The sequence below is a fragment of the Myxine glutinosa genome, unplaced genomic scaffold (assembly GCF_964187855.1).
Source record: "Myxine glutinosa unplaced genomic scaffold, kmMyxGlut1.1 SCAFFOLD_182, whole genome shotgun sequence".
In the NCBI taxonomy this organism is placed as follows: Eukaryota; Metazoa; Chordata; class Myxini; order Myxiniformes; family Myxinidae; genus Myxine; species Myxine glutinosa.
The window spans coordinates 67,709-85,527 of record NW_027616374.1 but is presented as its reverse complement, the minus strand read 5'-3'; the positions used below and the strand labels follow the sequence as shown (position 1 = coordinate 85,527).

At 45.6% G+C, this 17,819-nt stretch overlaps 1 protein-coding gene across 1 annotated transcript in view; it reads right to left on the bottom strand.

Moving 5' to 3' along the window:
* Nucleotides 1-694: 694 nt before the first annotated feature.
* Nucleotides 695-17,819, bottom strand: part of LOC144888947 (guanine nucleotide-binding protein G(s) subunit alpha-like) — a 40,110-nt gene continuing 22,985 nt past the window's right edge. Inside the window, exons 5-7 of the mRNA XM_078768722.1 lie at nucleotides 11,152-11,282; nucleotides 9,177-9,244; nucleotides 695-841 (exon numbers count right to left, since the gene is read on the bottom strand). Coding sequence (XP_078624848.1) covers nucleotides 695-841; nucleotides 9,177-9,244; nucleotides 11,152-11,282 — 346 coding nt within the window. The remainder of the gene's footprint in view (nucleotides 842-9,176; nucleotides 9,245-11,151; nucleotides 11,283-17,819) is intronic.

Genomic DNA, 17,819 nt, shown 5'->3' with positions numbered 1-17,819 from the left:
TGACGTCATAACATGATTATCATTGTCTCATTGGGTTCCGTAAGTAAATTAATTTCAGATCCATGTACAATTAAAGTTGTGAATGTAACATGATGCGATGTGTTGTACGAGCCAAAGAATACACCTGCGTTGTGGGTGGTGGAACCATGGCTTACTTAGCCCAACTAGCTTGCCAAGGGATTGGAATCAATTGAGCATGAGGTCCACAAGCATTGTGTTGGAGCAATTACTGTTTGTAGTACTGAAAAGGGACTTGTTGAAACGTTGAATGTGAAGTACCATATCTTATTGGATGCACATGATAGCATTGTTGGCGTTGCAAATGTTCTCGACAACATTAACGGTTTAAGGTTTCAAGTTGTGCATTGCCCTCTAATCAACCTGACCTCCACCAGATGTCATGATGACATTCTCTGTATACGTGGTTGAGACACCAATCATATTTCCCTGTGGATATAAAAAATCATCAGCTGTGTTTTGTCATATACAAGGTTAATGTTTACATTTGATGTTAAACCAAGATGCCCAGAGTCCGATAGAGAGAAAGAAAGACAAATATGACTATGTTCAGGGGTATACAAAATAATGGGGTCCACAAAGGTCAGAGTTTGGGTCAAAAGTCAATAATTAGGTGAAGATTGATGGTGTATAAGACAAAGGTGTGATGCAGCAAGGTATGGATTGGTAAGCGGTTTCAAAGAAGCTCGTACTGACGAAGGTGCATTCTCTGGATGATATCACGACAATCCTGAAACACCCGACGAATGTTCTCCGTATCCACGGCGCAAGTGAAGTGTGGGTAGCAATGATGCTTCCCGCTTCCGCTTGCTGTGCTGATTCTCTGTCGGAAGTAACATGGCAGTGATACAACTGCCCATCTTGAATTCTTTGCCATGTTAGATTTAGTATAACCTCACCAAACATCACAATCATCAAACCTAACCACCCTGTCGTCTCCATTTCTTTTTCTCAACCCGACCGGATCAATAATTCTCCCAAACTTTTCTTTTTTAAACACCCTTACTGTAAGCCCAGATTTTCACAATTTTTAGTGTTCTCTATTTCTTTATTTTTTTGTATACAAGATCGAGGCTCGTGTAAGAGCTAAGAGTATTTCTTTAGTCCAATCACCTCTGCTTTGTTATTGGTTGTTACCACCTGATACCCTGGCCATTCTCTTACTCAGTTACCTTTCTCTGTTCAATCACCTCAGCCATTGATTCGTTACCACATTCACCAATATTATAGTAGTAACTTAAATTGTTTTTCTTTCCTTTCTTGTACACCACCTTATCAACAACAATTTTTTACTTATTTAATGTTTCTTACAAATACCCTGCACCCCTCTCCCCAAAAGAGTAGCTCAAATTCATTACAAAGCTCTTCCACAAGTAAATGCCTTGGTGATACTCTCTCATAATACTGTCGCGCAACTCCGATTAACACCAGAGTTGCGGATGCCGATCGCGAAGGCTTTACTCCAAAGGCGAAAACTCAATGGCGGATTCCAAAACCAAAAGCTACCCCAAGCGCGCGGGATGAAGGGAGGCGGCGAGAGCCACCACAGCCTTAGCTATTAAAATCAACCACCCGGAAAACTGCGTTCAGGTATATACAGAAATAATACAAGGGTTTATTCAGGAAAAAGCAAGGACAGGAAAAGCACGTGCCGGTAATGAAATATTCTAAATCGGGATCCTGCACACCAGATATTGAATACAAGACGAGGGGATATGAAATACGAAAATAACACGTCATGTATCATGTAACCGCGGAGCTCGGTCTTATCTGGTCTCGTTGTCTTGTCCGTCCAACGCGGCTCCAAACTCCGGCGTGGAGGAATCCTCCGTCCGCCTCGCACGCCCCGCTAGGCCCGAGCCAATGCCCTCGCCACTGCACACGAGGTCCGTGCACCAAACTCCAAAGCACCGAGCACCGCTCCAAGCACCAGCACCGCTCCAAGCACCACGAGGTCCCACAGCAGGACAGTGAGCTCCACTCAGGCTACACCTCAGCCCAACTCAGGTCGGGATCTCTGAACGACTCGACCGGGCTGCTTAAAACAACTCCTCGTATCGACTCGACTGCGCAATGGCGTTCGGCAACTGGCATTCAGCAACTCCCTATGGCTCAACTGATCTCCTCCAGCGAACTGCAATGACGTTCAGCAACTGCTCTGGATCAACTGCCAACTCTGCCCGTGCGCACCTCAAACAAACTCCAACTCCACTCGTGCACACCTCAAACGAACTGCCCGAAAATGGCGCTTGGCCCTCGTTAATATCGATCTTCTTCGTCACGTCAGCCCTGGCGCGCCGCCAACCAATCAGAGCCTCCACCAACTCGCCTAGGCGCACGCCCACTGAGTCTCAGTTCCGCGCGCTCTTGTTTATGGTGTTATAGCACGTGCTATGCGAGGTGGATAGGCCTGTCGGAGGTGTAAATGGTGGCGGCCATGTGACGGTGTTCTGTCCTGATTTCTTCCTAAGTCATGTCAGGGGGGAGGGCATTGTTAGTGTTGTACTAAGGGATCCTAACGAAGTGTCTAAGTGGTGTGCAGTGCCAAAATGGACAGAGGTTTGGCTAACCAGGTGAGACATACAAGGGCGCTACTCCTTAATCCTTATCACTCCAGGGGGTCGGGGAGGAGCACTACGTATCACTCGAACCTCCTGGTGGATTCACAATTATACATCTTACCCGACAAAACGCCTACACATGAACTTATTACAGGTAGTGTTCCTTACCGCGACATCCCGAAGCATGTTACCTACTCAGATCTATTCTGCTCTATATATCACTACCCAAATTCATAACAATTGTTACGTGCTCCTCCCCGACCCCCTGGTCACGGCGTACCTCCCAGTCCCGAGAGGAGTCACGGCAGAAAAATGTGTTATTCTGTATGTCAAAGATCAATGGAGAAGCCACCCCAATTGTTACTCACAAACAAATACTGTATTAAGATCACACAAGAATAACAGTAATCAAAAGTACAATCAATATCCGATGATGGTACCATCAGTTTTGTAATATATAACTCACTTCGCTCCAAGTGAGTGAACCAAGAACATTCCCAATGTCTCTTATTCCTGGCTCCAAGCCAAAGTTGATGTGCTCCAGCGATCGCCAGAACGATGTCCCATCGAGACCAGAATCCCGTTCGGATGGAAAGAACAGTCCCGCTGCAAACGCGGGGCACAGGCGCCCTCAAGGCGACTGGGAAATCCAACAGCCCCTCCAGGCGACCGAGAGATCACACCCTCGGGTATGGACGAATTAACCTTCAAAAAGCCGCGTCACACAGATGCCCCAGATCGACGTCTGAATGCAGTGAAAATGGGCGAAAAGAGACGAAACCGTGAGCGAAGCACAAGTCCTGCATGAGTCAAAATGGCTGACGACCCGTTCTTGAGATGTAACGGCCCGGCGATAATTCTCCTCGGAATCCACTGCCAAAAACCTGACATGCCGGTTGATCGGTCACAGCCATGACAATTCTGTCGCAGGAATCCCTTTCCCGGAAACCCGAAAGTTCGCGAGTGACTCTTGCTCGCCGACGTTCGCTCCAGACTGCAAGTAGCTCAGCTCCTTCTTGTCCGTCTCACTCGCTCCGCCATTTTTCTCCCTCTTCTTCCTCTTCGTCGTCCGGTTCCCGATCCGGTTTCCTGTTTCTTTTAACATTAACTTTTTTACCTTTTGAAAACAGTTCATGGACAATAAACCTTTTGAAAACAATAATAGTACAAGGAATCAGAAATATTTACAGTGGATGCAAACTACCACAACGGAAGTGACGAATCCATAACACTTCCCCCCCTCAAGAAAGAAAGTTTGAACATAGTGAAAACTTTCTTTGTAGGCAAAACTCTCCCAACAAACAAAAGTAAACTCACACCCCAAATCATCAATTCCCGTGAGCAACGATACTCAATATTGCCCAAAAATAAAGCAACAAAACTTCAAACAACCTACAGAGATTTCCAAAGTTAGTTCACTCTGGACAAAGCATCAGCAACGACATTATCCCTGCCCTTTACATGCTCAATTACCAAGCCAAACTCCTGCAAAGCCAAACTCCATCTCATCAACCTCTGGTTTTTATTTTTCATTTTTTGAATGAAGGTTAAGGGGTTGTGATCAAAAATCCAAAGTCACGCAAATCTAAAGCACTTTTTTAGGGAGGCCGAGCTGAGACCCAGGTTTCATGGTGGTTGGGTGGTGAGGCCTGGAAGTATTCACTACATGGACGCCTTTAGGAACGTGGAGTTCACGGTTAATCCGTGTAGGAATCTTGGCTCGGCTGCTCCGCAGCATTCAGTGCTTCAGCTCTTCCTAACTTTCATAATAATCACGGCTAGACCGCTTGTCGCTGTAGTCACGTGAACAGCGGTCTCCTTCTCGGCCACTACCCTGATAATCATCCCTTCGGGAGCTGCTGTAACTCTGGGAGCCTCCATAGTAATATCGACTGCAGCCACCACCAAAACTACTACTTCCACCCCAGGAGCCATAGCCACCCCTGAAACTACCTCCACGTTTTCCTCCGCTGGAGCTCCCCCAACGACTATGGCCTGCCTTCTCTACTGTTATGGTCCGACCATCCAAATCCTTGCCATTCAAATCCTTTTCTGCAGCTTTGGCGTCCTTTGTGTTTTCAAACGTGAAAAAGCCAAACCCTCTTGACTATTGCGTCTCCATATCTTTTATCAGCAGCACTTCCAAGAGCGGTCCATATTTGCCGAAGACAGAGTCTAGAACATCTTCCCTTGTGTTGAAGTTCAGTCCACCTACAAAGAGCTTGCCAATATTGCCTCCATCCCTGACTTGTGTGTGCTGACACTTAGTTTCAGGGTACCTGACAAGAAATGTCTGTGCAAAGCGTGACGTCAGTACCTTCCCCTTCTCTTCAGAGCGCTTCCTACCCATAGCACGAGTCGCGGTACAGGATGGAAAGATACCCAGAATCTCCTGCTCTACCTGTGCAGTGTTATTTTTCATACCAGGCTTTTCAACAAACATCGGGTTACGAGAAACTTGACCACCGGCCAAATCATTCCCGATAACAAAAGATATTCCCTCTACAGGTAGAGTGGCTTGTAACCCTACGGTGACCAGTCCTGACACCAAATCTGACTTCATATGGATGACATGAAGTGGGGCTTTAACACAGCCACCAACCCCCTGTAAAAGAACACTAACACCAGTTGCCGTCTTCTCTGACAATGGCAAAATGCCCTCAAGCATCAAAGATTGATGTGCTCCTGGGTCCCTCAATACCCTACCAGGTCTCTGGTTAGTCAAGTCTCCATCCAGTGACACAAACCCCTCTGAAATAAAAGGTTTGTAACCCTCCTGAATAAGGTCGTTCTGTGATGCCGAAACTTTGGCATGGGAACCTTCACAAGGCACTGTCCTCCAAGGACGATTTCTCGCATTTGCCAATGCATTCAGAGTTGTACTAGTCTGACTCCGCTCCTGATTTTTCCTTTCCAGGGCATAACATTGGGACATCAAATGTCCAGGTTTCTTGCAAAAAGTGCAAGTAGGCCCGGAGGAAAAACTCGTGGTCTGCCTCGAGCCCCCCGGAAGATAAGTCTGTCTTGGAACTGTAGTTTTCTGATCCATAAAAGTTGCGGTATCAGATTTGTCCTAATAGTCATCTTGAGGCCGCCCCCATGAATATTCGTGCTCCACACCGGATGTACCATAACTCACCTGGCGAACTCTAGGCGGGAAGTTAGGTGTGTGTAACCCCATCCTGTGTGTCAAGGCATAGTCATCTGCCACGGTTGCTGCCTCATACAACTCTGGTCCCTTCTTTTCTTCCAGATGTACTTTAATGTCCTCGTGGACACACTGTTTGAATTCCTCCACCAAGATCAATTGTCACAACAGTTCGAAGTCTTTCCCAATCCCCTTCGAATCACACCACCGACCAAACATGGTTTCCTTCATTCTGGCAAACTCCACATGGGTCTCACTCTCCCTCTTCCTGGCATTCTGGAATTTTTGCTGGTAAGCCTCAGGGACCAATTCATAGGCTTTGAGAATGGCTTTCTTCACTTCCTCATAATATGTACATTTGTCAATCGGTAAAGCCGAAAATATATCTTGAGCTTTACCCACCAGAACACTTTGCACTAACATAGTCCAGGACCTCACAGGCCTTTAGCATTTGAGCCACTTTCTCAAAGTGTAAAAAAAAACTTGGCTACCTCCTTTTCATTGAAGGGCGGAACCAGCCTCACATGTCTACCAACATCCCAGGTGTTCTGACTAGTTGTCGAACCAGCCGGCATTGATGCTACCTCTCCCCGTTCTCCAATTAATTCCAACTCCTTGAGTTTAACTTCCTTCTGATACTCCATGTCATGTTCCTTTAACTCCCTTTTGGCTCTCCTCTCCTCTGCTCTTTCCTTTTCTCTTCTTTCTTTGAGTTCCCTTTCAGTTCTCCTTTCCTCTGCTCTTCTCTCCTCGAGTTCACTTGCAGCTCTCCTTTCCTCTGCTCTTTCCCCTGCTCTTCTTTCTTCTTCAGCTCTCCTTTCCTCTGCTTTTAACGTTTCCTGGCTCTGCAGTTGCATCTCCATTTTCCGGAGCTCCACATTTTCTTTTTCCTCGGGTAACCAATCCAAGGCTACCTCTGTCCATGTTCCTTGTCCCACCAGAGATTCTACCACCAATGTCTGCATCGCTGCTTTCTTCATCTTAACTCGGACCTCCAAGTTAAAATGTCTGGCCAATATCAAGAGTTCCGATTTTTTTAATGCTTGGAACTGTGCCTCATTAGGGGACGCCGCAAACTGTTCTGCGTCAAACACCATGGTGACTATCAGTTAACACCTGTTAACCTTCATACAAAAATTTTCAAATTTTTTTGAAACATTTGGGAAGGTTAGAAAATAATTCCAAATTTGAGAATTTGGGGAATGTTAGGGAATTCTATCCCGGACGAGTGTTATCAGGGAATTTAATCCCGGACGAGCCCCCAATTTCTGTTACGTGCTCCTCCCCGACCCCCTGGTCACGGCGTACCTCCGAGCCCCGAGAGGAGTCGCGGCAGAAAAATGTGTTATTCTGTATGTCAAAGATCAATGGAGAAGCCACCCCAATTGTTACTCACAAACAAATACTGTATTAAGATCACACAAGAATAACGGTACAACAATAATAGTAATCAAAAGTACAATCAATATCCGATGATGGTACCATCAGTTTTGTAATATATAACTCACTGCGCTCCAAGTGAGTGAACCAAGAACATTCCCAATGTCTCTTATTCCCGGCTCCAAGCCAAAGTTGATGTGCTACAGCGATCGCCAGAACGATGTCCCATCGAGACCAGAATACCGTTCGGATGGCAAGAACAGTCCCGCTGCCAACGCGGGGCACAGGCACCCTCAAGGCGACTGGGAAATCCAAAGGCACCCTCCAGGCGACTGAGAGATCACACCCTCGGGTATGGACGAATTAACCTTCAAAAAGCCACGTCACACACACACCCCAGATCGACGTCTGAATGCAGTGAAAATGGTCGAAAAGAGACGAAACCGTGAGCGAAGCACAAGTCCTGTGCGAGTCAAAATGCCCGACGACCCATTCTTGAGATGTAACGGCCCGGCGATTATTCTCCTCGGAATCCACCGCCAAAAACCTGACACGCCGGTTGATCGGTCACAGCGATAACAACTCTGTCGCAGGAATCCCTTTCCCGGAAACCCGAAAGTTCGCTAGTGACTCTTGCTCGCCAACGTTCGCTCCAGACCGCAAGTAGCTCGGCTCCTTCTTGTCCGACTCACTCGCTCCGCCCTTTTTCTCCCTCTTCTTCCTCTTCGTCGTCTGGTTCCCGATCCGGTTTCCTGTTTCTTTTAACATTAACTTTTTTACCTTTTGAAAACAGTTCATGGACAATAAACCTTTTGAAAACAATAATAGTACATGGAATCAGAAATATTTACAGTGGATGCAAACCACCACAATGGAAGTGACGAATCCGTAACACAATACTGTTACCTTTATGGGGGTAGTTGAAAGAATCCCATAGTAAAGGTAGGACTGTATAATTATAGCATTGCCCGTGGACGTGGACATGTATGAGAAATCTCGATGTACTTAAGTAGGAAAACTGTAGCTTAAGATTGTTTATGTGTCTTCACATGAGGGGTGAAGCAGTGATAATTAGTTAGGGATTAAGGTTAGTTTTTCCCAGTATGTGATTTTTCCCTCGGTGATTTTCCCTAACGTTCTACATTTACCACGGCCGGCCATGAAAACCCCATTAAACAACATTTACAACCAACGCCGACCCTATGAACACTCACCACAACTAAGCCCCACCCACATGAACACTATTGGCAAAAGGCCCCGCCCAGTAGAGGCGGAGGATCAGTCGGCGGAGAAGAAGGCCGGCAGGACATGCCCCAAGGGACGCGATTGGTTCTCGCTCGGGAGGAAGAGGAGTGCTCTTCTTCTGCTGGGTCCGACAAGAAGTTGGCCATTTTGGTGCTGAATTAAGTATGCGTGCTTTTGGAGGGAGCTTTTGTTGCGTTGCGTTGGCAGCTTTTGTGGCAGCAATGTTGGCATTTGAGCTTTTGTTGCATTGGCAGCATTTATAAAGAGGTTTCGCCTGTGGTACTCTCCGGGGGAGCTGGAGGCTGCATTGTGCTCGCCCAGGCAGTGGAACCTGAAAGAGGGCGGTCTTCACTGCTTGCCTCACAGCTCTGGGCGCCTTCGACACGTGGGCTTTTCGTCGGCGGTCGCCATCTTGTGTGCTTCCTGAGCCTCGTCACCACCACTCTACTCGAAAATGACCACTTGAGGCCAAAGCTGAGTGCCGGAAAACCACAAAGGGATTTTATTTTCTTTCATCTGTCCCCTTGTCTGTTTTGAGTCTGTGTGTGGAAGTACATCAGATAGGAATTTTATTTACCTCAACATTAATTTTGACATTTCCGTCCTGCATTTATTCTCATTAAATTATTTGTTGAACTTACTGTCGTTTACTTGTTTGTGGTTTCGGAATAAACCGGTGTGTTCCGTTCAGGTTAACGCTTCACCTCCCTTCATTCCGCGCGACAAAGATCCTGCCATTTTTCGGGGTGCCGCCTCGGGAGTAAAACTGTCTCGGTTATCCATCACCCAGTGGTCTAAACCACTGGTGACAGGACAATACTTACCAAAAACTCATCCCGGATGAAGAACTTGGCACGAGACACCCGCGGGTCTTCTCCTTGCGGTGTGGGAGCTGGTAGTAAGAGTATAGGGTATCAGCAATATTAAAAAAAAACACATTGCACATTGAGTTTGTGGAATCAGGCTGTGATCACTTTCAGAATTACAAACAGACTGCAATGCAATGATGTTGACAGCCTTTAAAGGTGAAATGATGGTGTTAGCCTTAGGGCTACTGTGGAATTAAGGTCACTATTTGATGCTGTTATCTTCTCTTTCATTTCCTGTATAGACTGGTTGTTTTACCAAACTTTTAGGGCCGAATTTACGAAAGGCATTGAAGAGTAAGATGCGTGTAGAATCGCTAATCGTGCAATGATCACCTGTTCAAAGTTAGTCGCCATTCACCGAAGAGTGATTATCTAATGCGGATTGAAACCTAATCACAAGCGTTTAAATAACAAAGAAACAGTCACATGTCTGTGAGGGCATGTTTAAGAGTGTGTGTTAAGGCCTTGAAGCAAGCAATGCATGGCTTATAATTGGCAGTTTACATTGGGTGGTGAATATTGATGTGTTAGGAGTTATTGAATGATCTCAATAGGAGGCAGAAGAGGATAGTGATAGGGCAGTTCGCCGACTGACGTGCATTGAGAATACTTGAGGATAGATGCAATCCTCTGGAGAAGTATGACAATATCATATTTATCCAGAGTTACTGACTTTCGAAGGAATCATTTCATTGTTTGCTGAATCTAGTGCAACATGACATGGATCAACGTACGATGAGGAGCAATCCGCTGAATCCCCTCCAACAACTGTCCATAGCGGTGTGATTCGATATAAGTGCATCATTTCAATTGGATATTGAAGGCCTGGTGTTGGCTTAGTGGTTAGGGTGCCGGCTTGGGATCCTATGGATCCTGTGGTTCGAATCCCGGTTGATCGCTGAATTAACACCAGGGGGGTTAACTCAGCCTGTCATCCTTCCGAGGTCGGCAAATCTGAGTACCAATTCACTGGTAATTCCCTGTGTGTCGCAAGAGGTGACCAACAGGGTTGGCGGCAGGAAGGGCCATAAAACATTGTTTCAAAAAGGGGACCACGGTGCCCGAAAAAGGCCAACCCCTGCTCTGTGGGGAAAAATAGCCTCGAAAGGTGGTTCATTTCAATTGGACGTTGGAGATATGGGTGCTGTCTCACAGATTAATCAGCTGTTTATATCTCTCTTCATAAATTGCTACTTATACGGGCGATTAGCTGTGCACATACATCAATGTTTTTGTCACTACGTATATAAGGGTTAAGGCATGTGTTAGCAAGACGGTCACTAAGTGCTTTTCGTAAATTCGGCCCATAGCGATTTCTGAAGAAACACGTGTACAAAACAATTCAAAATTGGGAAGATCCGTATTTTTAAAATGAAGGCACCACCACTGAGTGCAGCCACCCAGGAGTCAAGGGTCATATCTAACGTTTTGACCACCAAGTGATCTTCATCTGAGACTATGCTGGTATTGGGTGTGCAGGTGTGCAGGTGTGCAGGTGGTGGAAGGGATCACATGACTGCAATATGCAAATGGTGAGACATCACATCGTTTTTATCATTGCCTTGTGATGAAGAGGTGATGAGCCATGTGATGTCCCACCTCCCTCCTTAGAGAATAATTGAAACCTGGCACACATTGCGAGCACACTCCCAGATGAAGATCACTCACTACCCATACTACTGCTGGGCACCTATACTAGTTGGTGGGGCCTTCGTTTTTGGATCTTCATTTTTGAATACCCAAATTGTTTATTTTTTGATGCCTGGTTACAAAAGGGTCTTGTGAGTGGAGAAAGTGTGGTGTAAAAGAGTGTTCTTCATCTTCAAGTTGTACTGTTCTGTTGTGTAGGTGAGTGCGCTGTCTTGTTTGTTGTTAAGAATTTTAATTCCAACATGAAGATCCGTAGTACAGTCGGGCATGTGCCACCCACCATCTACAGGTATTGCGTAGTTGGCGTACTCTGGGAAATAGTCTTCAATCAAGAACTTCCCAGCAAGAATCTTGTCCTCCAGCATGTCTTGTTTATTCAAAAAAAGGATGACCGAGATCGTTTTCAACCATCTGCACCGACCAATGACAGACCACGCACAGAACTTGCATAACTCAGCACGAAGCAGAAGTTACTTAAATGTGATGCAGTGTTACTACCTATATGAATGCAATGAATTTGTTATCTTTAACACTCCAGTTAAAAAGGAGCTTGGTATAGGTTTGTGAACATCACTGGGTTCGGGGAAACAATTATGTCGGCATTTATGGTCTGAAAATTTTCTTTACTAGTTAACCATCAAAAACATAAAATCACCATTTTAAAAATCCGCATGAAAATCTTAGTTAAATAAACCCTTATGGGGCCACTGAGACAACTTCCGACCAGGAAGAGATATCACTGAGACAATGTGGTTAACTCACTCCAAAAATATCCTTAAATCTTACCAGGGAATTTCCCTAAGCCTGAAGTCTACTCTTGCATGGGGGATTTAAAATCCCTAAAGTAAGGTGAAGAACCGCCTTTTAAGGCCATTTCTCCCCGCAGAGCAGGGTTTGGACTTTTTTGGGCACCAGGGTCCTCTTTTTGAAGCAACGTTTTATGGCCAGATGCTCTTCCTGCCACCAACCCTGTTAGTCCTTATGGGGATTGCTATCTTTATTGCTATCTAACAATAAAGTTAGCTATTATTGCTATTATTGCTATTTATTGCTATCTAACATTGCTATCTTTATAAAAAAAACTCTCTTCCTCACTCGCCCTGCACTGCCCTCTCTCCACCTCACCCCCAGGAATACCTTTGGCTACGGCTTCCCCTTCGCTCCCACCTTTTGTTCATATGTGTGTTGTACCATCCACCAAACAGTGATGACTCCATCTACATCTCGCTGTCTGATAATATGGACCAACTTCTATCTACCCATCCCAACTCTCTCTTCCTCATATGTGGTGATTTCAATTGTCACCATGCCAGATGGCTGGGTGTGGGTACCACTCTCACCAGCCATGGCTCTTCAGCAAAGGACTTCTGTGACTCACTGGGGCTGACACAATCTGTCAATTTCCCGACCCGGATCTCAGTCAACGGAGCATCTTCTCTTCTGGACTTGGTTATGACTAACTTCCCTGAAAATGTCTGCTGCTCTTCTTCTGCTCCAATCGGCTCATCTGATCATGTGCTTGTCAAAGTGGACATCTCTCTGACCATTCTCAGAGAGCCTCCTCAGCGTCGACGAGTCTGGCATTTCACTCAGGCCAACTGGCACGGTCTTCAAGCAGCCATCAATCATCTGGACTGGTCTCCCATCTCTACCGCCTCTGACATCAACTCATCCTGGGAATTCTTCCAAAGTAAATTGCTCTCTCTCATGCACAGATTTATCCCATCTCGTCTTCAGTTGTCATACCCTTCCTCCTGTCCATGGTACACGGAATCTTGTGGTGAGGCTATTGCCCAGAAACAACTTGCTTTCGTCTCCTGGAAAGCAAATCCAACGGAAGGAAATCTCATTTCCTTTCACAAAGCCCGAAACAAGTGTGTGTCCACCCTCAGGAGAGCCAGGAAACAATATCTCTCTGTTCTCAGGACAGAACTCTCTTATCTGTCTCCCTCTTCCAAATCCTGGTGGTGTGTGGTCAAATCTGTTTCTGGTGTTTGTTCCCCCTCCATCCCCTCCCTCACCTCAAACGGCCACACGGCTGACTCCGCACGTGAAAAAGCTGAATGCCTCAACTCTGTGTTTGCCTCTAAATCTTGTGTCCCAAACCCATCCCTCTCTGTACCCACCGTACCCAGTCGTACCCAGCTGCTCCTGGACTCTGTGTCCTTTCCTCCTGACAAGGTGGAAAAGTTTCTGTCAACCCTCGACTCTGATTCTGCAACTGGACCTGACGGCATCAGCCCACGGGTCCTAAAATCCTGTTCTTCCACTCTTTCAATCCCTCTCTCTGTTCTCTTCACCCTCTCTTTTGCTCAAGGTCATCTGCCATCTGCTTGGAAATCTGCCCACATCACCGCTTTGCACAAAAAGGTGCAATAACAGATCCCAGCAACTACAGACCAATCAGCCTTCTCCCAATTGTCAGCAAAGTCATGGAATCCATCATTGCTTCAGATATGAAATCTTTCCACTTCTCCAATGGCTTGATCTCTGATCATCAATTTGGTTTCAGACCTGGTCACTCTACTCTGGACATGCTGCTTCTGCTTTCTCAACAATGGGTGGAGGTCCTCAATGCCAAACAGGAAATTAGTGCTGTCTCCCTTGACATATCACGTGCCTTCGATACGGTCTGGCACCCCGCTCTGCTCACCAAACTCTCCTCTTTTGGTATCCATAGAAATCTCCATGCATGGCTGGCGGACTTCCTCTCTAGTAATAGTCAACGTGTGGCCTTGAATGGGGTTCTCTCATCTCCTCTTCCTGTTCAGGCTGGAGTTCCCCAAGGCAGTTTTCTGGGCCCTATGCTTTTTCTGGTCTTCATCAATGATCTCTCTGACTCTCTTGAAAATCCTCTCTATCTCTTTGCTGATGACTCTACTCTCTGTCACTCCATTCTTCATCCCTCAGATTGGCAGTCTGCAGCCTCCTCACTCTCTGCAGACCTGGACAAAATCACAGAATGGGCAAACAAGTGGAACATGTCTTTCAATCCTGACAAATCTCACACTCTTACGATGTATCACCGAAAAGACCGACTAGACAACCCTCCCATATACTTTCTGAATAATCCTCTCCAAGAAGTTCTGTCACTCAAGCTTTTGGGTCTCACTATCTGCCATGATCTTTCCTGGGAAAACCACATTTCAAATCTGGCCTCCAAAGCCAGTCGGCGACTGGGCATCCTCCGTCGTGCGAAGTCCTTCCTTGGCACACCTGAGCTCCTCACCACAAACAAGGCTTTCATCCGCAGCTCAATGGAATACTGCTCTCCCCTCTGGGCTGGTGCTCCTGCCTCACACCTAGCTCGTCTTCACGCTGTTGAAACCAAAGCATTCAGAATCATTGGAATCTCCCGCGATGAAGCTAACTCCAAGGGCCTCTCACTCACTCACCACAGGCAGGTTGGTGGTCTTTCCGTCTTCTACCGACTCCTCTCTGGCCTTGCCCCCCCAGCTCTCTCTCTAGGCTCTGTCCCGCAAATATTCCTCAGGTCGCACAAGATCTGCCTGCAACCCTCTTATGGTTAAACTGCCAAAATCAAGACTCTCTGCTCACCTTCACTCCTTCATTCCTCTTTTCTCCCGCCTCTGGAACAAATCCCTCACTCTCTTCAATCCCACTCCACCCTCCAGGTCTTTAAAACAGCTGTTCACCACCATCTCTTATCTTACCCCATCCAAAACCTTGATCTTTTCTATCCCCGCTAATTTCACCCCAATTCCACTTTTTTGAAATACCAACTTCTGTCCTGGAAGTCCTTGGTGTCCTTGTGTTTTATACTTCTCCCACCCCCCCCCCTTCCCCGCCCCCCTTCCCATGCCTCCTCCCCCCAAGCCCTCTCCCTCCCACACAACTCCCTGCTCTTAAATGTTGTGTGCTCTCAAGTGTTTGTGTGCTTCCCCTTCTCTTGTCTTCCGCTCCCTCTTTTTATATATTTTGTTTGTCTGGTTGATTTGTTTGTGAAGTAAATGTCAGCTCTTTCACGAGCCTCGATTCAGTATACAAAAAATAATAATAATAAAAGTCACCTCTTGTGACACACAGGGAATTACCAGTGAACTGGTACTCAATTTGCCGACCTCGGAAGGATGACAGGCTGAGTCAACCCACATAATGTTAATTCAGCGATCGACCGGGATTCAAACCCAGGATCCTAGGATCCCAAGCCAGCACCCTAACCGCTAAGCCAACACCAGGCTACTGCCTAAACTAAGGTGAGATAGACAAAAATAAAAATCCACACTAATGGACAATATGGAAGACAAGAGAGGTCAGAAGTAGCAGAATCACCATCGAGATGTCAAATCTAGATTTAATTACCAACTTTGCTATTTATTGTCATCCTGATCGATCCTTCACAAAATGGCGTTACGTTAATGAGTGTGCTTTCCCACCTGCTGGCATTTTCTTGTTTTTACAATGACCCAATGCTCATAGTAGAGCCTTTACATAAATCAGATGCAGGAGGAAGTAATTAATGTGGATTACAAAGGCGTTAGTAGACCAAGGGGCAAATAATATAGTTATCTAGGATTTGAACCTGAGTTCTGAACATCCTGGGTTCGAATCCCGGTCGATCGCTGAATTAACGCCAGGGGGATTGACTCAGCCTGTCATCCTTCCGAGGTCGGCAAATTGAGTACCAGCTTGCTGGGATGAATGATCCAGGTGTGTACCCCGGATTAGAATAGGTACACCGTATCCCTGCGCATCGTAAGAGCGTGACCAAGGGTTGGCGTCAGGAAGGGCATCCGGACCATTAAAACATTGCCTCAAACAGGGAACCATGATTGTCATGGGGCCCGCAAGGCTAACCCCCGCTCTAGCGGGGAAAATGGCCTTAAAACGATCATTCATTTATTCATTCATTCATTCATTCTGAACATCATGAGCCATCGGTCTGGCCGAGAATGCTAAACAATCCAACCCAAGCAATTGCTTGTGGATGTTAGATTCCTGGGTTTCTTTAAAAAAAAAAAAAGAGCAGGTTATTGTGTAGGCCGACTGGTGCCATAGCCAAATTATAAATCCCTGACCTATGTCCTATGGAGGTGGTGGTGGTACTGCATGCATCAGTGAATTCACCATGAAGCTGGAATGATGCAAATCAGCAGCTTGATATGGCAGCTGATATATGAATGAATGAAACCAATCAACAGTTAAACTTTCAACCATTACATGTTTAGAGACTTAGGGGTTTAGGTGTCTAAGGCTCATGAAACAGCCTGTACATACATATACAGTGTCTTCAGAAAGTATTCACACCCCTTGACTTGTTTCACATTTTGTTGTGTTACAGCCTGAATTTAAAAATGGATTGAACTCAGATTTTTTTTCACTGATCCACACAATATACCTCGTAATAATGTGAATATGTATTTTATTTTGTTTTAGAAATTTTTACGAAAAAGGAAAAATGAAAAGCTGAAATGTTTTCAGTCAATAGGTATTCAAGTGACAAACCCTTCCCTTCTCCTTCCATACGCTTTAACCTTTTTCTCCTTTCCTTCTCAACTCCGCTATTACGGCTATGATGGATGCTTCTTCGTGGTGGTTGTACCCCCCCCCCCCCCCCAACGCCAGTCGGGGGCCAAATATTTCCTATTCTTCCCTGCTGTCCAGATTCGTCAGGGCAGCGCTGTCATGGTCAGAGTGCCGATCAGTCCCCATAGACTGGCCATTTCCTTTCTCTCTCTTTCTCTCTCTTCTGCTCTCTTCTCTCTCTCTCTCTTCTCTCTCTTTTCTCTCTCTCTCTCTCTTCTCTTTTCTTTTCTTTTATTTTCTCTTTCTTTCTTTCTTTCTTTCTTTCGTTCTCTCTCTCTCTCTCTCTCTCTCTCTCTCTCTCTCTCTCTCTCTCTCTTTTCTCTCTTGCTCTCTCTCTTTTCTCTCTCTCTCTCTTTTTTTCTCTCTCTCTCTCTGTCTCTCTCTCTCTTTTTTTTTCTCTCTCGCTCTCTCTCTCTCTCTCTCCCTCTGTCTCTCTCTCTCTCTCTCTCTCTCTCTCTCTCTGTGTATCTCTCTCTCTCTCTCTCTCTCTCTCTCTCTCTCTCTCTCTCTCTCTCTCTCTGTGTATCTCTCTCTCTCTCTCTCTCTCTCTCTCTCTCTCTCTCTCTCTCTCTCTCTCTCTCTCTCATGGCCCTGACTTTGTGAAGGCGGGGGTACACCATCCTTGATGTGGCGGATCTCTTGGTCACTTCTTGGAGCTCAATCAGCTGTTTCAGTGGCGCGGACTTGTTCAAGAGAACTGTTCGGGGTTATCCAACAACAACAAAGACAACAACAACAACAACAACAACAACAACAACAACACAGCTCCGCTACTATATCCCTTTTCTTTCCTGTGCTCTTTTCTTCCGTTAGTTTACAGAATTTTTTCTCAATTTAGCTCCCAATCCTGTTTTTAATCTTTCCGATACCCCCAAAACATGTTTCATCATTTGGCTTATATTACCAGAAAACTCTTATTCATACATATTTAGTATTTACACATGGCATGGCAAACCAACTGACCAACAAACCCTTGTGAATTGCTGTATTTAGTGAGGTCTAGATCAGGTCATGCCCAAATATAAACCAGATAATACAAATGTCATTTGGCATCTTTCAATTTTGCTTCTGGTGTTCATCGTGCGGATTTGTGATGGCGTGTCATCGACCTTGCTCTAGTTTTTATTATCTTTGTCATGTATGTGATTTATATACAAACACCTTAGACATTGTAGGAAAAAACGAATAAAATCAGAAGAATCATTATTTTCAGGAAGAATTAAAAAGTTTCAATTTGGGAGGGTTGGGGAGGAATTTAAAAAAACATTAAATAAACTCAATGGTAGCTCGAAGAGCTGATCACCGGTATTCCATTTGGCAATAACAACTTATTTATATCCAAGAGCCACATATGACGTTTATTTCACTAGTCTTTGTGCCATTTTTAATCCAATAATAATA